General features: G+C 37.9%; 2 protein-coding genes and 1 pseudogene across 2 annotated transcripts; 2 read left to right on the forward strand and 1 right to left on the reverse strand.

The window, feature by feature from the left end:
• Positions 1–7,717: 7,717 nt before the first annotated feature.
• LOC132242255 (olfactory receptor 5B2-like) lies at positions 7,718–8,665 on the forward strand. The gene has a single exon (XM_059711158.1). The coding sequence runs from the start codon at positions 7,721–7,723 to the stop codon at positions 8,663–8,665; it is 945 nt and encodes a 314-aa protein (XP_059567141.1). The 5' UTR covers positions 7,718–7,720.
• An 8,375-nt stretch (positions 8,666–17,040) lies between these two features.
• On the forward strand, positions 17,041–18,009 carry LOC132241924 (olfactory receptor 5B3-like). The gene has a single exon (XM_059710872.1). The coding sequence runs from the start codon at positions 17,041–17,043 to the stop codon at positions 18,007–18,009; it is 969 nt and encodes a 322-aa protein (XP_059566855.1).
• A 1,104-nt stretch (positions 18,010–19,113) lies between these two features.
• Positions 19,114–19,182, reverse strand: LOC132242491 (U2 spliceosomal RNA; annotated as a pseudogene).
• Between the last annotated feature and the right edge of the window lie 6,887 nt (positions 19,183–26,069).

Here is a 26,069-nt window from a genome sequence, read left to right on the forward strand (position 1 = left end):
TTTTTTTCTTTCTTTTTTCTTCCTTCCTTTCTCTTTCTTTTTAATCCTCACCCAAGGACGTGTTTAGAGAGAGGAGGAAAGAGAGAGAGAGACAGAGAGAGAGATCAATGTAACAGAGAATCATCAATTGGTTGCCTTCCATACATGCCTCAACTGGTACTCAAACTCACAACCCAGCTATGTGCCCTGACTGGAAATCAACATCTCAACAGCACATGAAACCTCTTGTTGCATAGGACAATGCTCAACCAACTGAGCCACTCTGGCCAAGCAAGAGTCTCCTTTCTTAAACTCATTATTTTCTTTCATTGAGATCATCTCATAGCAGAATCACGGAGATCAGGGTTGAAAGTTCCTAACTTGTTGGCTGCTTTTAGCCTCCTGGTCTTTTTTGGTGTTGGGATTCATGTTTGAACTTTTATATAAATATGTTGAGTCAGAACAATGTTTTAAATCATTTTCATCTGAATTTGAGGTCTTTCGAAGGACACATCATTCACTAATCATTATTCTCTACCATTGTCCTAACTCTTTGACATCTTCACTTACAAACCAAGCCCCTGAAGTCAGTAGGTTTATCAACCTTTGACAATCATAAGCACTTGTAGAATGTAGTATGTTCTGCAAACAATAAAAGTTATAGGGATATAAAATTATATTTAGGTACATGTTTACATATGTGTATATACATAAACACATCTTTTCATTTAATCCTCACAATAATATCACAAGATATGTGATACTGTAATTCCAAATTTACCATTAAGGGAACTGAGGACTTGAGAAGCTATATAAAGCTCTACAATTGCACAGCTAGTATGAAGAAAATCCAAGATTCATGATTCAAATCCATCTGTGACCAAATCAAAAGCTAGTCTTTCGCCCTGACCGGTTTGGCCCAGTGGATAGAGCGTCAGCCTGCAGACTGAGGGGTCCCAGGTTCAATTCCAGTCAGGGGCATGTACCTTGGTTGCAGGCACATACCTAGTAGGGGGTGTGCTGGAGACAGCTGATCGATGTTTCTAACTCTCTATCCCTCTCCTTTCCTCTCTGTAAAAAATCAATAAAATATATATTTTTAAAAAGCTAGTCTTTCACCATCCACATTTGTAGATATGCTAGTAATAATAAAGATGAAATTTTGAGGAAAAGATTACAATGGATCTTGTTAATTCAATTGCAACTCTTCTGTAGTTTAAAGGAAGGTTATTTCATTCTCTTCTGCTTTTTAAAGAACCTTTGGTGAAAGCACACAGATAGTAAATAAGGTGAAATTAAGACTCATTCAATAGAAGCATTAACTCTTTTGCTAATCATTTTTAGGAAAGCAACATAATGTTATTTCATAAATATCACTGTACTTCTTATTGATGAAGTCTTGAATTTAAACCCCAAGTCTCAAGTTGCTGTTTAGGAAAAAAATGCTCAAAACACCTACTTATGTGCTCAAATAACCCATAGCAGATGTAGTGGCCCTGTGGATTTTGCATAAATTACAGTTCATGTGAAAAAAGGTGTATGAAACCAAAAGCTTACCTTGCTGTTGAAATGGAAGGCACAGTCAATCATGACTAATGGTTCTGAAATCTGAAATCTAACCATGGAATAATGTCTATATAGTCTTGGTGATGCTCTCTAACAGGTACTGGTTAAAAGAATCTAAGATCTCTATGGCAAGTAAAGATGGAGGAAAACCTCGACATGAAGTCAGAAACCTCAGAAACCTGGGTACACATTTTAAACCCACCAGTAATACTTACTATGCTTTTGGAGGAGTCACTTGTCTTCTTCTTTCTTCTAAACCAAAGAATAAAATTACCTCTCCTACATAATTTACAGAATTGTGCCTGTAAATGGCAAATGAAGAAAGCTCTGTAAAACAAAGAGGGGTTATCATTTTAAAGTAAATCAATAGAATATTCAACTTGAGATGTTTTCCCTGGCCATGATCATAGGCTCATAGCAAATCCTCAGATCAGAGTCCAAGGGAAGGCCCACACGTACTTAGGGTGGGTAAATAACAGCCAGGGGGCCTAAGCACACAGTTCAGTTACTTTAAAATAATGTCATGTTGAATCATATTGGGATTTCAGAGGCTAACTCATGGGAATCCGCTGGAGCCACAGAGACATGGAATGGTTTGGGGATGTTCCCTGTGGGGACTTCTATAGCCCTCATCCCAAGGTCTTAGAAAAGAAGCAGTTAAATTGCCTGTAGGAGCCTAGCTGGATATGATGAGAGTGCACACATGTTTTCATATTATTTGTTATTTATTATTTTTCCTATTTTTAATTAAAATAGAATTTACAAAATTAATTAAATTTACAAATTTAATTAAAATAGAATTTTCCCTTTTTATTAAAATTATTGGGGTGACACTGGTTAACAAAATCATACAGGTTTCATGTGCACAATTCCACAACACATTATCTGTACACTGTATTATGTGTTAACCACCCCAAGTCAAATCTCTTTCCATCACCATTTACCCCCAAATACCCTCCTCCACCTCCTTTACCCTCTCCTTATGCTAAGTAAAACAAATGAATTTTTGAGGAACACAATTTAACCCATAATATATTAGTGGCAAAATATTTTTATTATTGCTGAAAGGTATTCCATTATATATAGATTAGAGGTCCGGTGCACGAAATTAGTGCACTGGGGAGGGGGGGGGAGGCGTCCCTCAGCCCAGCCTGCAACCTCTCCATTCTGGGACCCCTCGGGGGATGTCCGACTACCGGTTTAGGCCTGATCCTTCTCACAATCGCTCGCCTGCCTGCCTGATTGTCCCTAACCCCTCTGCCTGCCTGCCTGCCTGATCACCCCCTAACCACTCCCCTGCCGGGCTGATTGATGCCTAACTGCTCGCCTGCCAGCCCGATCACCCCCAACTGCCCTAACCTGTGGGCCTGGTCGCCCCCAACTGTCCTCCCCTGCAGGCCTGGTCACCTCCAACTGCCCTCTCCTGCAGGCCCAATTGCTCCCAACTGCCCTCCCCTGCTGGCCATCTTGTGATGACATGGGGATGGCCATCTTGTGCAAGGGTGTGACAGTCAATTTGCATATTACCTCTTTATTATATAGGATATGAAAGATTGTTTCTACACTTCCCACTTATAGGACATTTGGGTTGGTTCAAATATCTGGATTCTTTTTTAACATTTTTACTTTTTATTGATTTTAGAGAGAGAGGAAGGGAAAGAGCAAAAGAGGGAGGAACATTGGTGTGAGAGAGAAACATCCATCAGTTGTCTCCTGCATGCACCCAGCCAGGGATCAAACCCACAACTTGAGTATGTGCCCTGATCTGGAATGGAACCTGCCACCTTTTGGTTTATGAGATGATGCTTCGGCTAACTGAGACCACTGACCGGTATCTGGATATTTTGAATAAAGTTAACTACACATCTATCCAAAGTTATTTTTGTGTGAATATAGGTTTGCATTTTACTTAGATAATCACTATGAGATCGCTTGGTCAGATCCTAAGTGTATTGTTAATTGAATGGAATTCAGTGTTTCCTTATCAATCTTCTATTTGGTTTCCATTATTAAATATGAGATGCTGAAATCTCCCCCTATTGTGTTACTATTTCTCCCTTCAATGTTTAATTCATATATTGGGCATATTTAATGCATATGTATTTATAATTGTTATATCTCCTGGAGAATTGACATTTTTATCATTATATAATATCTTTGTTTCTTCTGGTGGTTTTTGAGTTAAAGTCTATTTTATCTGCTGCAAAGATGACTACTCTTGCCCTTTCCAATGGGGAGTCAACATACACACACACACACATGCACACACACACACACACACACACAAAACCAGCATGTTCACAGAGCTAACATAATGTCCCTCAACTGAGAATTGGATAAACAATCTGTACTATCCATAAAAGAGAGTACTGCTTAAAAAACAAAAAAAGATTACACTATAGGCCAGTGGTCGGCAAACTGCGGCTTGCGAGCCACATGCGGCTCTTTGGCCTTTTGAGTGTGGCTCTTCCACAAAATACCAACTTTTGTGCATGTGCCATGAAGTTTCAATTGCACTGTACATGCATGCCTGCACGTGGTATTTTGTGGAAGAGCCACACTCAAGGGGCCAAAGAGCCGCATGTGGCTCGCGAGCCGCAGTTTGCTGACTACTGCTATAATCAAAAGTAGCAGTATTGATGAATCTTAAATTCATTATACTAAGTGAAAGAAGCAAGACTCATAGGCTACATATGCATAAGGACATTCTTGCAAAAGCAGTTATATACACAAAACAGTTAAATAGTCTCCAAGGGTAGTGGGTAGGAGAAGGAGTTGGCCACAAAGAACCTTGTGCTTTTGCATACATGATGGAAATGTTCTATTATCTTGATTCTGGTAGTAGTTACATATCCATATACATTTGACAAACTTCTAAAACTATACACACACAAAAATGTGTGGATCTTACTGTTTTTAAATTATGCATTTAGAAAATGAAAAAGACATAACAAGTAATAGCAAAATATGCATGTAAACTCTGCAGGTAGGTCCCCATAGACATTTTAATTGCATCTTCCCTAAGAAGGTGGGATAAGGAGCTATAGATGGTCTCATGGGGCACATTCCCTGAGAGCTCTATAATTCACCCCTGGGTCCCTTGCATTGGCCTCTGAAATATCAACACTCCACACAGCATCATTTTAGAGGGACCAGACTGCATGTTGGGCCCTTTGATCTTCATATATTCATCTGAATGTTAATAATTATCATTACACACAGTTTTTCTGTCTACTGAAGAATTGCTACAAACCTGCAACCATGGCCAAGAAAATCACCCCAAGAAAAAAATTATATTTTGAGTGACTTTAAAATGATAATCTTATAATCTGTTGTTTACTAGACCTTCCCTTATATGCTATTTACTGATACAATCCTGTAAATTATGTGGGAGAAGTAATTTTTATTATGTGTATAAACATACAAATAAGGAGAAGGTAAGGGACTTCTCCAAGGGCACAGTAAAGATTCATGGTGGATTCAGGACTTGGGTCCAGGGTTCCAGGTTCTTGTTAGTGTTTTTTCCTCTATCTTTCCCTGTCTTAGAGCACTTGGAACCTTTTGATCACTCCTAAAATATAGCTTTTTAATCATTATTTATATAGTACTTTATGGTTGAATTTCTGATTTTAACTGACTATTCAGGATTGACTGTCCCTTCTCCTCAAGGAGCAAGGTAAGCTCAATATTCCATATATACTATTAATAAAGCTTCATATACTATAAGTTATTTGAGGAAAAAAATAGATATTTTGACCTTTTTTAAAATAGTGAGTTGAGGCTAGAGTATAAATGTCAAAGCTTCTATTAGTAGGGAGATTGGGGATACTTATGAAATATCTTGCTGCTTCCCTGAAGAAGATGAGTAAAAAAATAAGATACTGGTAAATGCTACTCTGATTGGGTAGGGTGGTAAGTTCATCTTGTTCACTATCAATTGGTCTCCTACTGGAGTTAAAAAAGGGAACTAAATGAATTAATAAGATTGAACCAAGATGGCGGCATAGGTTAACGCCGGAGTTTGCTGCTTTGAACAACTACTTCAAAAGTGAAACCTAAAAACGGAAGGGACATCACCCAGAACCACAGGAACGCTGGCTGAGTGGAAGTCCTACAACTAGGAGGAAAGAGAAACGCACACGGACACTCAGAGGAGGCGCAGTGCTGAAGTCAAATTCTGAGGTGCGGAGTGCGGGGAGCGGGCTGGCGGCGGAGGGCGCGGTTGTTGTTTTCAATCGGGAGGGAGTCGCAGACTCTGAGCACCAGATCCGGGCGAGTCTTTAGGGACCCAGACTCAAACGGAAGAAGCGGGACTGTCTGGCTTCGGTCAGAGCGAGTGCAGCTTTCTCTCCCAGCTTTGCAGCGGGTGCTGGGACTCAGAGAGGCAGAGCCCCTGGGGACAGGACTGAGAGCCGCCATAACTGCTCTCTCTGGCCCACCCTGTTGATCCTGTGCGACCCGCCCCGCCCAAGCCCTGCACAGAGGCATTTGCCGGATAGCCTCAGGCAAAGGCTAGATTAGCACCTCCCTAGAGGACAGAAGTTCTCTCACTGCTGACACAGCTGATTCTCAGAGCCACTTGGCCTGGAGGTCAAACCCTCCCTGGAATTAGCTACAACAATCAAGATTTAACTATAAGACTGCGAACAAAGACCACTAGGGGGTGCGCCAAGGAAGCATAACAAAATGCGGAGACAAAGAAACAGGACAAAATTGTCAAAGGAAGATATAGAGTTCAGAACCACACTTTTAAGGTCTCTCAAGAACTGTTTAGAAGCTGCCGATAAACTTAATGAGATCTACACGAAAACTAATAAGACCCTCGATCTTATATTGGGGAACCAACTAGAAATTAAGCATACACGGACTGAAATAACGAATATTATACAGACGCCCGACAGCAGACCAGAGGAGCGCAAGAATCAAGTCAATGATTTGAAATGCGAGGAAGCAAAAAACATCCAACCGGAAAAGCAAAATGAAAAAAGAATCCAAAAATGCGAGGATAGTGTAAGGAGCCTCTGGGACAGCTTCAAGCGCACCAACATCAGAATTATAGGGGTGCCAGAAGATGAGAGAGAGCAAGATATTGAAAACCTATTTGAAGAAATAATGACAGGAAACTTCCCCCACCTGGTGAAAGAAATGGACTTACAGGTCCAAGAAGCGCGGAGAACCCCAAACAAAAGGAATCCAAAGAGGACCACACCAAGACACATCATAATTAAAATGCCAAGAGCAAAAGATAAAGAAAGAATCTTAAAAACAGCAAGAGAAAGAAACTCAGTTACCTACAAGGGAATACCCATACGACTGTCAGCTGATTTCTCAACAGAAACTTTGCAGGCCAGAAGGGAGTGGCAAGAAATATTCAAAGTGATGAATACCAAGAACCTACAACCAAGATTACTTTATCCAGCAAAGCTATCATTCAGAATTGAAGGTCAGATAAAGAGCTTCACAGATAAGGAAAAGCTAAAGGAGTTCATCACCACCAAACCAGGATTATATGAAATGCTGAAAGGTATCCTTTAAGAAGAGGAAGAGGAAGAAAAAGGTAAAGATACAAATTATGAACAACAAATATGCATCTATCAACAAGTGAATCTAAGAATCAAGTGAATAAATAATCTGATGAACAGAAAAAAAAATAAAATAAATGAATTAATAAGATTGAACTGTAGTTCAACTTTTTACCCATAGTATCATTTTAATTATTATGGTACCTGTAAATATGCTGACAGTGAGGCAGCTAAAGGCACACAGAATTTGATTGGGTTGAAAATGAGTTTCTCCAGGGGAAGGTCAATGGGGAAAAAAAGGAGACACATGTACTACTATTTGTAATACTTTAAAAATAAAATAAAATTTTAAAAAATGAGTTTCAATGTTAAATCTTGAATCTTCTTCATGTTAGTGATATAATTATACAATATCATGTAACTACTAGAATCCTTAATTTTTAATGGTAAATGAAAATACTACTCATTGTATACACAGACATTTATATGTAAAGCTCTTAACATTAGATCAAGATAATTTTAAAGTATAAATTATTAATGAAATAATGCACATGGTATTTATACATCCTAATTTCACTACAATTTTTTGTTTGTCACTTGTTCTCTTTATTTCTCACTGCTACAGGACATCTCATGATTCCCAAATAGCATTGATGGAGAACAGAACAAAAGTGACACACTTCATCCTCCTCGGACTAACCAATGCCCCAGAACTACAGGTCCCCCTCTTTATCATGTTCACTATCATTTATCTCACCAATGTGGTTGGGAACCTGGGAATGATCGCGTTGATTCTCTTGGACTCTCGACTCCATACTCCCATGTACTTTTTCCTCAGTAACCTGTCTCTGGTGGACTTTGCTTACTCCTCAGCTGTCACTCCCAAAGTCATGGCTGGGTTACTTATAGGCAACAAGGTCATCTCTTACAATGCATGTGCTGCTCAGATGTTCTTTTTTGTAGCCTTTGCCACTGTGGAAAATTACCTCTTAGCATCAATGGCCTATGACCGCTACGCAGCGGTGTGCAAACCCCTACATTACACCACCACCATGACAGCAGGTGTGTGTTCACGCCTGGCTGTAGGCTCCTACATCTGTGGTTTCCTGAATGCCTCCTTCCATGTTGGGGACATATTCAGCCTTTTCTTTTGTAAGTCTGATCTGGTCCATCACTTTTTCTGTGATGTTCCAGCAGTCATGGCTCTCTCTTGCTCAGATACACACAGGAGTGAAGTGTTTCTTGTTTTTATGTCAAGCTTTAATGTCTTTTTTGCTCTTCTGGTTATATTGATTTCCTACCTGTTCATATTTATAACCATCTTGAAGATGCACTCAGCTCAAGGGCACCAGAAGGCTTTGTCTACCTGTGCTTCTCACCTCACTACAGTCTCCATCTTCTACGGAACTGTCATCTTTATGTATTTACAGCCCAGTTCCAATCATTCCATGGACACAGACAAGGTGGCCTCTGTGTTCTATTCCATGGTCATCCCAATGCTGAACCCTCTGGTCTACGGCCTGAGGAACAAAGAGGTCAAGAGTGCATTCAAGAAGGTGGTTGAGAAGGCACATTTTTCTATAGGATTGGGAATTTAACCTTGTAGTGCACAGTGACATTATTGAGTTTCTCTCAGCCTTTTTCCATGCAATAAATTTAAGCCCCACACTTCATTTAAATTCCTGAAATGATGTTCTTATCTTTTCAACACTTTTTGCCCAGTATAAAGAAACATATTCAGAAATACAATACCTGAATGATGATGGCTGAGGGAAAGCATTGGAAATTTTGGGATCTGCTTGTCAAACGTTACTAATGATATTTGATTTAATAACTTGTCCCACTTACATTTTCTCTACCATCTGCTAATGCAAACTTACATGTTAAAAGGGGCAAAAACAAGCTGATGAACAAAGACACATGTATGTGTCCCATGCAGACATTCACACTGGAGTGGGAAATTTGTAAGAGGTAAGAGGAGTGCTGCTAATTTTTAATTAAAATAACTTAAACATTTAATTGATATATTAAACATAAAGCTATGTCCTATCAAAAATATTTATTTTGTTGAATAACTGTTCTAAGATCCTGAGTAGGAGGAAAAATTCATGTACTTTTAAATAAAAGTATGTACTCTGGCACACCTTATTGAGAAATACATAAATATCATATCTTAAATGAATTAACATTTCTGCCTTGACTGGGTCATTTTGTGGAATCATGTTCACATTACAATTTTCAAAAAGATAAAACAATCACCCAAATTTCATAGCTTACCTTAGGGTTCCCTCTTGGTGTTGTACATGCTATGGGTTTTGACAAATGTATAATGAAGTGAATGTATTATTATAATATGAGACAGTATTTTCACTGCGCTGTGTAGTCATCCCTCGCTCCACAAACTCCTGGCACCTACTGATCTTTTTACTGTCTCCATAGTTTTTCCTTTACCAGAATGTCATATAGTTGGAATCATCTGGTATGTAGCCTTTTCAGATTGGTTTCTTTCATATAGTAATATGCATTTAAAGTTCCTTTGTGTCTTTTCATGGCTTGATAGTTCATTTCCTTTTAGTACTGAATAATTGTACCACAGTTTATCCATTAATCTAAAGAAGAGCATCTTGGTTGCCTCCAGTTTGGGCAATTATGAATAAAGATGCTTTAAACATTCATGTTCAGGTTTTTGTGTGGACATAAATTTTCAACTCATTTGGGTAAATACCAGGGAGGATGATTGCTGAATTGTATGGTAAAAGTATGAAAGTTCCTGTTGCTACACATCCTAACCAGCATATGGTATTGTCAACGTTCTGGATTTTGGACATTTTAATATGCATATAGTGGAATCCCATTGTTGTTTTAATTTGCATTTCCCTCTGGATGTATGGATGATGTGGACCATCTTTCAAAATGTTTATTTGCCATTTGTTATCTTCTTTTGTGAGGTGTCTGTTAAAGTCTCTGGCCTGAAGCACTTGTATGCATGCATATTAGCATATCCAATGGACACAGGCACTGAGGGGTGGGGGCTTGCCTGGGGTGGGAATGGCTGTGGGGGGAGGGTCAGTTGGGGAAAAAGAAGACAAATGTAAAAGATTAGACAATAAAAAAAAAGAAAGAAAGGGAAAAAAGTCTTTGGTCTGTTTTATAATCAAGTTGTTTGGCTTTTTTTAATTATGTTTTTTTGCTTTCTGTCTGTTTGTTTTTACTTTTATCATTTTTAAAAAAATCTTTATTGTTGAAAATACTGCACATGTTCCCATTTTCCCCCCATTGATTCCTTCTAGCCTGTTCCCCTCCCGCTCCAGACTTTTTCACCACCCTACTGTCTGTATCCCTGGGTTAAGCATATATGCATAGAAGTTCTTTGATGGGTCTCTTCCCACCCACCCACCCACACCTTCCCTTTGAATTTTTTAAGAGTTCTTTTTTGTATTTGGGATGACCATTTATTATGAGATAGGTCATTTTGCAAGTATTTCTCTAAGTTTGTGGTTGCTTTTCTACTCACTTGACATTGTTTTTCACAGAGAATTTTTTATATTAATGAAATCCAGCTTATTGTTTCTTTTATGAATCATGACTTTAGTGTTGTATCTACAAAGTCATCATTATACCTAAGGTCATCTAGGTTTTTTCCCTGTTATCTTCTATGAGTTCGATAGTTTTACATTTAGGTTTATGATACATTTTGAGTAAATTTTTTGTGAAGGGTGTGAGGTTTGTGTCTAGGTACATTTTTTTTTTTTTGCATGTGGATGTCCAGTTGTTCCAGCACCATTTGTTGAAAAGAATTTTCTCTATTTTATTGTCTTTGCTCCTTTGTCAAAAAAAATCAGTTGGTCACACATATATAGGTTTATTACTGGGCTCTCTGTTCTGTTCCATTGATCTACTTGTATATTCTCTCACCAATATTCTATTGTCCTGATTATGTAGCTTTATAGTAAGTCTTGAAGTTTAGTAGTGTCAGTCTAGCACTTCATTTTGGGTCTTTATTGTGACTTTTATCTCTTTGTTTACATTTTCCATCTGTTCTTGTATGCATGTATTAGAACCCTTAGCATATAAATGGTAGTTATTTAAATTCCTGGTCTGGATAATTCAAATTACATGATTCCTTCCCCCGCCCTCTACAAGCAGCCCAAGGGGATTTTTCTAAAGTTTCTACTGTGAAAACCTGATTGAGTTCCTGGAGGTGAATCTTACAAAATGTGGAAAACCTTTTGTCATTGTATCTCCCACCATCTTTAATTCTCAGAGTTGTCCACCCTGAGCCTCCAAAAATTTTTCAATATAATTTAGGTTTTCCTTTCCAGATGCTGGTTCACTTGGCATTCTCTGTTCATGAGTGTCTCCTCTGGTAAGCTCTGACTCCCTGTATTCACCTATCTGTCTCTCCAATCTTGGAGGCAGTATTTTTGCCCTGTCTACTCAACTTCCTTACAAACCCCTGGAAGAATACTCATAAAAAGCATTTATTCAAATGCTCTTTATGAATTAATGAGATGAGCATGTGTTTTATCTTTCATTCTATTAAAGCAGTGGTTCTCAACCTTCTGGCCCTTTAAATACAGTTCCTCATGTTGTGACCCAATCATAAAATTATTTTCGTTGCTACTTCATTGCCGGGGTCCAACCCCAGCGGGTCCAGGGTTTCCCCAAAGGTGTGGACGGAGTCGGCGAAGAAGGAATGACACGGAGATAGCGTTCAGTTGATCAGCAGCCTAGCCAGGATCTCTAGCCCGGATCTCCAGCCAAGTTCTGGTCTGGATCTCCAGAGAGGTTCTGCTTAGGCTCTCCACCAGGTACTCCAGTCAGGTTCAGTGTCCAGGTTCTAGTCAGGCTCTCTTGCCAATTTCTGTTGTCAGGTTCAGTCCAGGATCCCTTGCCATGTTCTCCCACTAGGCTCTGTCTCTAGGCTCCGAGGCCAGTCCCTCTCCAGGATCCTCCGGCATGCTCTCTCCAGCAAAGTTCTTCTGTCTCTAGGCTCCGTGTAGGTTCTGTCTTCTTGATTCTGTTCTAAGTTCTGCGTGTTTCTGTCTTGTTACAACTGTATTTATACCAGTTGATTCAATCCTATCAATCTCTATTACAAAGGTTAGGGCATTTCTTATCTCCATTCCAGGGAGAAAAGATTATGTAGTTTAAGCATGATTGTTCGTAGTTAAAGGGATTAATTACCCGCCTGGCACTTAGTTGAGGGGTTTTATTCCCTCCCTAACTTCAGGGGAAAATCCCTACCTGGGGATTCAACCTTTCTCGGAGAGGTGGCTTTGGTTAAAACACAGCGCCAAGAAGGTGAGCAAATATATTAAGAACCGTATGCCATATATGCCAGGTCCCTTGAAACAGCAAGGATGGACCGGCTCCCGGCACTTCATAACTGTAATGTTGCTACTGTTATGAATCGTAATGTAAATATCTGATATGCAGGATGGTCTTAGACAACCCCTGTGAAAGGGTTTCTTGAATACCAATTTGACAAAACTCTTAGAACTATACACTAAAATTGTGGATATTACTGTATGTAAACTATACATCTATATATATAAAAGCCTAAGCAACCCTTACGACAGAACAACTGCAACAACCAGACCGGTAGCTATGACGTGCACTGACCACCAGGGGGAAGACGCTCAATGCAGGAGCTTCCCCCTAGTGATCAGTGCACTCCCACAGGGGCAGTGCCACTCAGCCAGAAGCCAGGCTCATGGCTGGTGAGAGCAGCTGCAGCGGTGGGAGCCTCTCCCAACTTCATGGCAGCACTACCGAGCAGTAGCAGCAGGCGCAGAGCGCAGGTATGAGTGCTAGTGGCATCCGGCCCTGATTCAGGCTCCACCTTGGCCACCCACCACTTGGCGCACTGCTGGTTTAGACCTGATCCCCTAAGGATCCAGCCTATACTGGCAGTTGGACATCCCCTGAGGGGTCCCAAACTAGGGGACCCTCCTCCCCCAGTGCTTAAATTTCATGCACCGGTCCTCTAGTTAATTATACATTGACAAAAATAACAAGAAAAGACAAGTAATAGAAAAACAAGTATGTACAATGAAAATAATCAGCATGTCCACACAGCAGTTTAATTTCATCTTTCCTGGGAAAGTGGTATGAGAGGCTGCAGATGCTCTCTCAGTGAAAATTCCCAGAGAGCTCCACATCTCAATAATTCTCTCCAAATCCCAGGAAATATGACTCATTGTGACATCATTTTAGATTCACCAGTTCATATGCTAAATCCATCTGGTAATCACTTATTCATCTGAATATTAATACTTGTTAGTATATAGCAGCCTTATTCTAGGATTTGTTATGAGCCTGCAACCATAGTCAGAGAAAACACCTTAAGGTAAAAATTACATAGATTCCCTTTCAATGATAATCTCTTATTGAGATGTTATACAGGTTTTCCCTTATTTGTTATTTACAGACACAGTTCTGTGAATTATGAGACAGAGGTAATATTATATTATTATGTTTATTTTATAAGAACTAAGTAAGTGACTTCACTAAGGGCATGGAAAGAATGCATGGTAGTTTCCCTGCTTTAGTGACTTTGGAACCTGATGACCACTACCTGAGACCACTCCTCTAATATTCTGCAGCTGATATTCTGATTGACTCCCAACAGACAGGTAAGTATCCATATGCCATGAATATTTTTAGTGAGAAATGTAATTCATGGAAAAGCAGTGGGATAGCTATACTTCCTCTGAGTTATTTGGAAGCCAAAACAGATATTTTCAATGTTTTTCTAAAATACTAAGGTAAGGCTGGGGTATAAATGTCAAAAATGGGAGTTTACTGAGACTTATGAAACATCTGTCTGCCTCCCTAAAGATATGAACAAAAAATAATAATATAGATGATAATGTGATTGATCAAGTAGTAATTTCATCTTGTTCACCAAATATTGAACCTCTCATTAGATGTAAAACACACACAGAACCATATACTTTACAATGTTAACTGTAATTGAAAAATGAAATTTAAAGAAGAAAGTAAAATGAGAAAAAAAACTAACAAATAAGCTAGAAAAGCAAAAGTGTGGAATGAATTTTAAACTACAAGTGTGTCGAATATGAATTAACAAATTCCAAACTACATTTTAAACTTGTCACTGTAATCTCAGGCTGCTCATTAATATAGTTCATCTACATATGTAGACAGTGAATGGCTACAAACACAAACCATTTCTTTCAAAATGTGCTTTATGAACAAAATGTGCTTTATGAAAAACCTGGTATCTCAAATTGTTACACAAATTGAAAGGGCTTTAGCATTCACTCTACCTCCCAACCCTAGCAAAAATCCACAGCATTTTCTACCATATGAAAACTGTCTTACTAGTAATTCCAGCTATGTCATTTGTAACTTGGCTAATTTTTAAGTACAATTAAAAGATGATTAAGAACTTTTCCCTTGTTAGCTAGAACTCAAGAAGACTCCTCTTTGTTCTCAACTATTTAATCATCTTTGCAGTTATTTCCAATCTAGCTTTCCAGCATAGATTTTTGATTAGATAAAAAGTGGAGAATTTCTCATATGAGCTGTGTAATTTTAGAGCATTACATAACTTCCCACATCTTCAATTTTCTTGATGGTAAAGTAGGAACAATAATACTACCTATTTTACACACACACACACATGCATACACACACACGCATACAACCACACACAAAGTCTTATTCATTGTAGAATGTACTATATGGTAAAATTGGTCAAGTGTGTTAAGGTTGGAAAACATGCTGTTGTGATGAAATAGGATTGGGAAGTGAATTTTTAAAAGTTTTAGGAGAAAGGTGTGGGGGATAGAAAACAGTAAAGGAGGTAAAATATATGGTGGTGGAAGGAAACTTGACTTTGGGTGGTGAATGCACAATACAATATACAGATGATATATTATAGAATTGTACACTTGAAACCTATATAATTTTATTAACCAATGTCACCCCAATAAATTGAATAAAATTTTTAAAAAGGGAAGCAGATTTTAAAAATATTTTAGGAGAAAAATGTTAGTAGTTAGCAGAAGATAGATACCTTTCAAATTGAAATAAAAAGATTTAAAATACTGTTCCTACAGAGAACAGATTCTAAGAAAACATTTTACAACATAACCCTTGCCACCAAAATGGATCTATAAGCTTAAGGCATACCATAAACAAGCAACTTTCAACACTGATCTCTGTGATTCTGTTATGACAGTAATGAGAGAATGAATGAATTTAAGATAAAAAGGACTATCTCAAGCTAAAGTATAGATTTCAAGGAAGAATTAAGAAAAATGATGGCTCATATATAATAGCTGGAGCAGCCAAAACTATGGGTGAGGAAAGGAACTGGAGACACAGAAAATCTCAGTGGCCCTAGTTTGAAAAAAGGCAAATTGAAGAGGAAGGCTTTAAAACTTCACAACCCTTGCACAACTAAAGACCTGCAACCACCCATTTTTCCAGACCAACATTAAGCCCATCATCACATCCTAATAGTAATATTGCAGCTGCACTCATCAGACTATGCTGAACACCCACCATTTTATTGTGTGTGTGGGTTTTTTGTTGTTGACAGAATTACACATGTCCCCATTTTCTCCATCTTTGCCCTTCTCCACCCAGCCCCAACCCCACTCCAGGCTTTCATCATACTACTATCTGTGTCCATGGACTATGCATATAAGCATATATGCTCTTTGGTTAATCTCTTCCTATCAGTCTGTTTTTTAATTTTTACAATAACACTGTAAATAAAATAGGTCTTATTACTGTTTTAATTTTTCAGATGGCAATATAAAGTTCAGGTGAGTTAGGTTAGGATTAATGGTTCCTAGGTTGTAAATAGTAGGGCTAATATGCCCCTCATCCCAGAGCCAAAGCTCTATACCTGATACTTTGCCTTCTCTTCAGAATTGCCTCTCTTGATTATACATGTCCCTACTACTCCACTTATCCTACCACATCTGCTATGCATATATCTCTCAGTTACTACACTATAAACCCCCAAGCACTTAGTTTGGACCAATAGAGACAAGGAGTACCTGTAAATTGAATTCAATTTGATTTAAATGCAATTAAGACCATTGGACTTAGAAAGCACTCATTATGGATTCAAGAGTTGATTTGGATCCAAAGCATGGCTTGTCAATTAATACTTGTTTGAATGCAAAAAAATTATTCAACCTCTTATGCATCCTAATTTAAATTAGTGCAATAACAAATCCTATATAATAAAAGCCTAACATGCTAAGTGTCTGACCGTTTGACCGTTCAACCAGTCCCTATGACATGCACCGACCACCAGGGGTGCACATGCTCCCACCGGTAGGTTAGCTTGCTGCTGGGGTCTGGACAATTAGGACTGGGCAAGATGGGCCAGACACACCCTGGAGCCCTCCCACAGTTCCTCCCTGGCCTCGATTATGTACAGTGGAATACTTTGGCCTGTCCTGTTCCCTCTTGCAATCTGGGACTCCTCGGGGGATGTTGGAGAGCCAGTTTTGGCCCAATCCCCGCAGGCCAGGCTGAAGGACCCCACCAGTGCACAAATCTGTGCACCAGGCCTCTAGTAAACATATAATGTTCTTAGAGGATATAATGAATATACTTTTCAAGAGTCTGGAGCAGTTTTTGGCAGGCGAGCAAGCATGCATGTGCTTTTCCTAGGCTTGGGGAAAGAGAATTGGCAGATATATTCACTCCTAAGAAGCCATTCATCAAGTTATTCAGTTTTCTATATCTCAATTTACAAACTTATAAACATTAAAAATAGGGAGATTTTTCCATAAAGATCCTTAAGATTCCACATAATACAAATCTGTATACAATGAGTGCACTAAGTTTTATTGTCAAGATGATTATTATCTGGATAATCTTGAAATACAAGTTATTGCTATAATGAAATAATACATATTGTATGCACACTCATTTGTTGTTCTCATAGCCACCAAGCATTTTGTGATTCTCCGTATCGATGGAGAATGAGACAGAAGTGACTGAGTTCATCCTCCTCGGACTAACCAATGACCCAGAACTGCAGGTCCCCCTCTTTATCACGTTCACTCTCATCTACTTCGTCACGCTGATTGGAAATTTGGGGATTATGGTGCTGGTTCTCTTGGACTCTCGTCTCCACACTCCTATGTACTTTTTCCTCAGTAACCTGTCTCTGGTGGATTTGTGTTACTCTTCAGCTGTCACTCCTACAGTCATGACTGGGTTCCTTGTAGGAGATAAGGTTATCTCCTACAATGCATGTGCTACTCAGATGTTCTTTTTTATAGCTTTTGCCACTGTGGAAAATTACCTCTTGTCCTCAATGGCCTATGACCGCTACATAGCTGTGTGCAAACCCCTGCATTACACCACCACCATGACACCAGGTGTGTGTGTGCATATGGCCATAGGCTCCTATATCTATGGTTTCCTAAATGCCTCCATTCATACTGGGGACACCTTTAGTCTCTCTTTCTGTGAGTCCAACGTGGTTCATCACTTTTTCTGTGATGTTCCAGCAGTCATGGCTCTGTCTTGCTCAGACAGGCATATTAGTGAGCAGATTCTTGTTTTTGTGGCAAGCTTCAACATTCTTTCTGCTCTCTTGGTTATCTTGATTTCCTACCTGTTCATATTTGTTACCATCCTAAAGATGCACTCATCTTCAGGGTATCAGAAGGCTCTGTCCACCTGTGCCTCTCACCTCACTGTAGTCACCATCTTCTATGGAACTATTATCTTCATGTACTTAAAACCCAGCTCCAGTCATTCCCTGGACACAGACAAGGTAGTCTCTGTGTTCTATACTATGGTCATCCCCATGCTGAACCCTCTGGTCTACAGCCTGAGGAACAGGGAGGTCAAGAGTGCACTCAAGAAGGTTGTTTCAAAGGCAGAATTTATTTTCTTCAGGATTATGATTTCAACATTGTGCAATGTTCAATAACCTAGTTTCATTAAGGCCACAGTAAGATTAAGGTCCCAAAGTAATATCCTTACCTATTCAAAAGTCTCTTCTTCAAAAAAATGGAAACATGTCCAGAAATGTACCACCTGAACAAGGATGGCTAAGATGTCATGGGTCCTGCTTGTCAAAAACCTTATTAAGGATATTGGTTTATTCACTTATTCTACATGCATTTTTTTCTACCACATCAATGCAAATACACCTAAAATAGGGCTGCAAAGGAGACTATGAACAAAGTGCATGCATGCACCCCAGAAGGATACCTCACCTTGCAGTAGAAATTAACAATATTTTACATTTTGCTTCTGGAAATGCTTTGTAATTTTTATCGCTGATATTTCATGTCTACTATTGTTGATTTATTTATTTTTTTTAAAATATATTTTATTGATTTTTCACAGAGAGGAAGGGAGAGAGATAGAGAGTTAGAAACATCGATGAGAGAGAAACATCGATCAGCTGCCTCCTGCACATCCCCCATCAGGGATGTGCCCGCAACCCAGGTACATGCCCTTGACCGGAATCGAACCCGGGACCTCTCAGTCCGCAGGCTGACGCTCTATCCACTGAGCCAAACCGGTTTCGGCGACTACTATTGTTGATTTAAATGATCTTTTGTTACTGCCCCATTCTATTACTCTACTTCATTCACACTGATTTTCTTTCTATTTTTCACAGTCTGACAACTCCAATCATGTTCCTTCCCCATGTCATTTATACTTGCTCTTTCCTGTGTGGAGTGTTTTCTTACTCCATTAAGGCTGGTGCTTAAACGTTACTCTGTTATCGATTTTTTTCCTGACCACCTTTATAAAATAGTCATTCTTTATTTCCATGTACAATGTCCTTTCACTCTGTGTTATTCTTCATAGTCCTTATGAATCATTACCTATTAAAGAATTTCTTGCTCATTTTATTATTTATCTTCCCAACTAGAATTTAGACTCTATGAAAATAATAGCTTTATTTGTTTTATTTATAACACAATCCACAGTACCTAAATGACTATTTCATAGTAAATTCTCAATAAATTTTTGTTAAATGAATGACTAAAATAATTAAGCTTTGAGTCCAACTGTATCAATATGTTGAATATTTAAACTATTTATGATTATACTACACTTGATCTTAGCCAAAAGGCTGAGAAGCGATCTGTATTTATGATTATAAGGCATCACCCCCATATCATTAACTTTCTAGATAGATGTATAGTGCATTTCAAGACGCACAGCTAATAGGCTGCTTTGCTGAAATTGTTTTACATTTTCATTCATTGTGTGCACATCAATATTTACTAGTATACACAAAGATTTCCTGGATCCTATGAGCAAATAAATCATCTGCAACAATCTTATCATTTTACTTACAAGTGATGTCTCATTAAGTGGTAAGTAAAATATCCAACAAATACTATTTAGTAAATCACAAAAACTCATTGAATATGAGATTATTGAAAGATTTAGTACCTGGTTATATTTGAAAATACTTCATAAATATGAAATATAATGAACTGAAATGATTCTAAATATCTATAGAGAATATAAACCTGACAATATATATCAATAATCAAAATACAGCACATTCAATATGCTAGTACAGGGCCTAAACTTATGCTTTTAATTTTGATCCCCAGGGAGCTCTGTACTATACAAAGTCTAGACACAAATGTATGCCCTTGTCTAATTTGTTATCTCTATAGAATGAGAGGCTTCAATATTGCAATATCTGTAAGACTGTGCTTGGATATGCTAATATTCTCCTGCTGGTACTTTGGATGTCAGTACCATAACACAAATATTCACTTCTTTCTTATGGTGAATTTCTCCTCTTGAAACCATTTTAATTATTAACTTAAATAATTATTTAACTTGAGAATTATTTTAGAGTTACAGAAAAAAAATTTAAAACAGTTCAGATGTTCAATGTAACTCTGCGGCAGTCTGAACAATGGTCTGCAAAAAGATCACTCTAACTTCTGGAATCTTCTAAGGTTACCTTATATGGCCTAAAAGGGCTGTGCAGATGTGATTCAAGTGAGGATTTAGTCTGGGATTATCTGTGTGTACCATAATGACACTCGTATGTTACGTATAATAGGGCATCATGGAGATTTGATCACAGATAAATGATAAAAGGGGAGTAGGCAATATGACCTTGGAAGCAGGTCATGTGGCCACAAACCATGGATGCCAGAAGCCACCAGAAGATGCACAGCTCTTCCAACCAATTGATTGTTGTTCAGGGAAACTGATTTTGGACTTCTGGATGGAGAGGAGGATGGGGTCTGGGTGGAGGGGGTCAAATAAAGGGGGGTAATGGGACATCCATAATAATGTCAACAATAAAATATAATTTTTTAAAAAAAGAATAAATATGTGTTGTTTAAGCTTACAGGTTTGTGGTAATTTGTTACCACAGTCACAGAAAACTAATACAATTCTTGACTAATTTTCCCTACAGGGTACATTTGTATAGCTAAGAAACCAAGATTGACACAATACTATTTTCTAAATTTCAGATTTTATTTAGATTTCATTAGGTTTCCCACTGATAACATTTCCTCTTCTTGCATTAATGGTTGTGTCTCTTAAATCTCTTCTGGTCTATGAAAAGCTCTCTGTCTTTTCCTGTTTTTATGAGTTTGACAGTGTTGAGAATACTAGTCAGGTATTTCACAGAATGTCTTTAAATTGTGATTTTCTGACATTTGGTCCTGCTGAGACTGGGGTTAGTTATAGTTTTCAGAGACTCACATGAAGTGTTTTTCTCTTCACATCATATCAGCAAGGTTTGTCTCTTTTTTCCTCAATTATTTATGTATTCAGTCATTTATTTATATGAGTGTGTTCTCATTCATTTATATTGTGGAAAATAACCAATTCTAGGTTATTTAGTTTTTGCTCAAATTGTTCCACGTTCACCATTCATAGCTCCTTCAGATTGTTCCTAAGTCCCTTTGACAAAGCTTCACCCTTTTGTTTGCATGAACACTCCTTTACTTTCTGCTACTACAAAATTCTCTATGCTTATCTTATATTTTTTCCTACTCCCAACATAAAATATACTATTTCTACAAAGATCCTCCTTTCATTTTTAAAGAATGGCATTTAAAAGCCCAGGTTAACAAATGGGACTACATCAAAATAAAAAGCTTCTGCACAGCAAAACAAACCATCAACAAAACAACAAGAAAGCCCACTGCATGGGAGAACATATTTGCCAATGTTATTACTGACAAAGGTTTAATCTCCAACATTTTTAGGGAACTCATACTACTTAACAAAAGGAAGATAAACAATCCAATCAAAAAATGGGCAAAGGACCTAAATAGATACTTTTCAAAAGAGGACATTCAGAAAGCCAAGAGACATATGAAAACATGCTCAAAGTCACTAATCATCTGAGAGATGCAAATCAAAACAACAACGAGGTATCATTTCACACCTGTCAGAATGGCTGTCATCAACAAATCAACAAACAACAAGTGCTGGAGAGGATGTGGAGAAAAAGGAACACTTGTGCACTGCTGGTGGGAATGCAGACTGCTGCAGCCATTATGGAAGACAGTATGGAGTTTCCTCAAAAAGTTAAAAATGGAACTCCCATTTGACCCAGTGATCCCACTTGTAGGAATATATCCCAAGAAACCAGAAACACCAATCAGAAAGGACATATGCATCCCTATGTTCATAGCAGCACAATTCACCATAGCGAAGATCTGGAAACAGCCTAAGTGCCCATCAGCAGATGAATGGATTAGAAAACTGTGGTACATCTACACGATGGAATACTATGCTGCTGTAAAAAAAGAAGGAACTCTTACCATTTGCAATGGCATGGATGGAACTGGAGACATTATGCTAAGTGAAATAAGCCAGTCAATGAAGGAAAAACACCACATGACCTCACTCATTTATGGATAATAGAGACCATTATAAACTGATGAACAAAAATAGATACAGAGGCAGAGCAGCATTGAACAGACTGTCAAACTATAGCGGGAAGGCTGGGGAAGGTTGGGGGGCGGGAGGGGAAGGTAAGAGATCAACTGAAGTACTTGTATGCATGCATATAAGCATAACCAATGGACACAAGACACTGGGGGGTAGGGAAGGCTGGGGAATATCAAGGGGGGGAAAAGGAGACATATGTAATATTTTAAACAATAAAAAAATTACAATATTTCCCAGCGTGTGTAGCTCAGTGGTTGAGCATCGGTCTATGAACCAGGTCACAGTTCAATTCCCAGTCAGGGCACATGCCCAAGGTAGGGGGACATGCAAGGGGTAGCCATCAATGCTTATTTCTCATCATTGATGTTTCTCTCTCTCTCTCCCTCTCCCTTCCTCTCTAAAATCAATAAAAATATACTTTTAAATTACAATAGATATAAATTAATTAAACAAAACTACTTTTGATTATATAAAAGGCAACTTAATCTTTAAAATGGAAAGAAAAAGATTGAAAAATATAATGTATGTGTTACTCAACATGCTAAATCATGTCCCTGCACACTGTTGAGTTGTTTCTTCCCTATGTAGGTGGCATGAGAAATTATTACCCTCACGAGAGCCTTGTTCCCCTGAGAGTTTCATACCTGTGTAATTTTCTCCTTGTTCTCATTCATTAGGCTGTGAAATTTCACCATGACTCTGCATAACATTATTTTTAAAAGGACCAGACTCTGAGCAGAGCTCATTTGGTCATGATTTAATGAAGTGAATGCTAATACTTTTAGTATACATCAGCTTCTCCCCAAACTGAGTCTGCAACCGTGGACAGGGACAACACCTTAAGACAAAACTTAAATTAATTCATGTCAAAAAGTTAAGCCCTTACTAAGGTATTTTATATATCCATCCTCATTTGTTATTCACAGATATGATTCTGTAAAGTATGTGGATGAGATCACTTTATCTCTATGTCACAAATACGGAAATTGATATTAACAGATAATTTTCTGAAAGCAGAAAAATCCACAGCAGTTGAAATAGTTAAACCCAGTTTTCCTAGCTCCACGTTAACAATGTTTTCTCCATCTCTGCATGCTTGAGGGACCTTGGAAGCTTTTGATTAGTATGGGGAGGGAATTTCTCCTATATTATTTACACATTCTCCTGAGGCTGAGTTTCTGATTTCAGACTCACAATTCAGGATTGGATCTTCCTTCTTTTCAAGAGAAAGGTAAGCTTCTATATTCAATATTCACTTGTAATACCTTAACTAATAAAGAATTTAAAAAAAATGTATTCACTTGTAGTGAATAATGTAATTGATACAGAAGCAGTAAGGAGGCTACATCTACTTTGAGCTCATATCTGGTTGTTTGAACACTTTTTCTGAAACATTGGCATTAGTATAGAATTAAAATGCAAAGCATTTTAATCAGCAAAGAGCAGAGTAATATTAATGAAATCCCATGCTGCCTTCCTTAAGAGAATAACAAAAATCTATAAGAGATGATACTCTGATTGAGTAGTTGGTATATGCTTCTGTTTACTATGAGTTGACTTGTCACTGAAGAGACAGCTAACCAAACAGGGTAAAATGACACTTCTTTAAGACTCCAGAAGAACCATCATAAAGCTACCAAGATCCTTACTCTATTTCACAATCATTTCCTCACAATCTCACCCTTTTATTACTTGCTCATCTAGAAAATCTGATAATGCAGTGATTAAGTCATAGGCATTCGGATCAGTTAGACATAGGTCTGCATCTTTACTACTTCATACTAGGTAAGGATTTTTAAAAGGTAGATAACCTCTAGAAACATCCATTTCATTGACTGTAAATTAGACTGTGTGTGTGTAATCTAATTCCTTCCCTTCCTCCTATGCTATTTATCATCTATCTATCAATAAATCATCATTAGTATCATCCAGTATCTATATATTTCACACTCTATTTATGAGACAAACTACACATAATCAGTAATTTTATTTTATTTTTATTTTTATTTTTTGATCTCTAAAATTTTAATGTGCTTCATTTTTTTTTTAAACTCTAGAACATCTTGGGAATTAATATTTCTTATTAGAAAGTAATAATTACCTGAAGTTTACTAAGATCTTCAGTTTTATACCAGTTTCTTTTTTCTCTATGAAGTTAATTTTAATGATAGTTATTTATAAATATTTTGAAGATAAAAAAACAAATACTAACCAAGACTCATAAGTTATGCTTGGATTAAAGAAGACAGTAAAAATTAATCTCACTGACATAATCAGTAATTTTAAATTGTTACTAACCTCAGGAGATATACTAATATCAATTGATATATTGTGATGTTTTCATATTTTATATTATTATGTGGGTGAGGTGTTGAGGAATACGAATAAAAAATAATGTGTTTAGGGGACAGGAGAAAGATGGTAGAGAAGAGTGATTACCAAGAATGGATATTTTTCAAAAGGCTTCAATTAAAAATACAAAGATTTGTGCTTTCTCGTGAATAGATCTTCAGATTACTATCAACTCTCAGACCACGAATTTTCACACCTCAATACTTCAATATCTGCAATCCAGATAAGTGCTGATAAGAATGAAAGTAAGAATGAGTGTAAGGAGGGAAATCCTTCAATACAATCTAAATGTGAATATAAAAAAATATTAAGAAAAAGAGGACCTTGAGAACATTACGTGAAGTGAAATAAGTCAAACAGAGAAAGCTAAGAACTATATGATTTAACTCATATATGGAATATAAAACTGAAACTTATGTACACAAACAGCAGTGTGGTGGTTCCCAGAGGGAGGGGCGTGGGTCCTAATATAAGATGACAGGAGAAGTTTTGACTTTAAGTGGTGGATACATGGTCCTATATACAGATTTTGTAAATTAGTAATCCACACATGTAACCTGTATGTTTATGTAGGCTAATATCACCCAAATATAATTTAAAATAATAGGAATAAAAAAGAAAGAAAAAGAGGATGGATGGACCTGGAGAGCATTATGGAGAGCATGATCTCACTCATTTGTGGAATATAATGAACATAAACTGATGAACAAAAATAGATCCAGAGACAGAGAAACACCAAATGGACTGTCAAACCTCAGAGGGAAGGTGGGGGTGGGGGGGGGGGGTAATAAGAGATCAACCAAAGGATCATATTTAAAATACTGGGAATAAAAAAGAAAGAAAAAGAGGACTTGGAAGATCCCTATGCTATCATTCAAAATGACAACAGAGTAAAAAATACATGGGTGGGGGACACAATACCTGAGTGGGAGGAATTGAAAAGGCAATTCAAAGATTAGGGCTACCACACTTCAAAGCCACCCATCTGTATCTGTCACCTAACTGACCTAAACCAGCATAGGGACCATGGTTCTACGCTAATAATATTATAGCCAGTACTCACCAGGATTGTGCTTAACACCCACATTGTGCTGTTTTCATGCATCATTTCTTTCAACTCTTATAATAATTCCTTGAAGTAAGTCTCAACACCACCTTCATTTTGCTGGTGGGTAAAATTAGTGAAATTAAGTGACAAGAAGAAACTTCTGAGATGTTCTAAATTAAATTGCAGTGTCCAGAGAGTGAGACTACTAACTTGTTAGTCTGTTAATGGCTGCTGGCTCATTGACAAACAACTGCTCACATTCCTTCCATTGACTTTGAAATTTCAGATGAATTTCTGAAGATTATTTTAGTTAAGCCCCAGCTAACTCCAGGAGCCTCTGCTTGTTGTTCACATGGGGGATTTCTGGCTGCTGCCTACAACCAATCCACAGGAATGGACATTTCTTTATGCAGACCTGTGCCTATCCCAGAGCTGGCCCCACCTCACCTTCTTCAACCCCACTGCCTATAGATAATGTAAATCCTGTCAGGCTCTCTCTTCCCCCCCCCACCCCCACTTGATGTAAAAAAACACATACACACATACAAAACTCTGGGACAATGGACACACTGTCTTTGGTATCTTGCCATGCTACTGAGGGCTTATACTCCATGCCCCAAGACCAGTCTTTTTTTGGCTAGTATTTTGACTCAGTAAAAGCTTACTTACAAAAAGACTTTAAGCCA

The sequence above is a fragment of the Myotis daubentonii genome, chromosome 9 (genome assembly GCF_963259705.1).
Source record: "Myotis daubentonii chromosome 9, mMyoDau2.1, whole genome shotgun sequence".
Classification (NCBI taxonomy): Eukaryota; Metazoa; Chordata; class Mammalia; order Chiroptera; family Vespertilionidae; genus Myotis; species Myotis daubentonii.

Coding starts and splice junctions, on each gene's coding strand:
- LOC132242255 (XM_059711158.1), top strand. CDS start 7,721: ATGGAGAACAGAACAAAAGTGACACACTTCATCCTCCTCGGACTAACC.
- LOC132241924 (XM_059710872.1), top strand. CDS start 17,041: ATGGAGAATGAGACAGAAGTGACTGAGTTCATCCTCCTCGGACTAACC.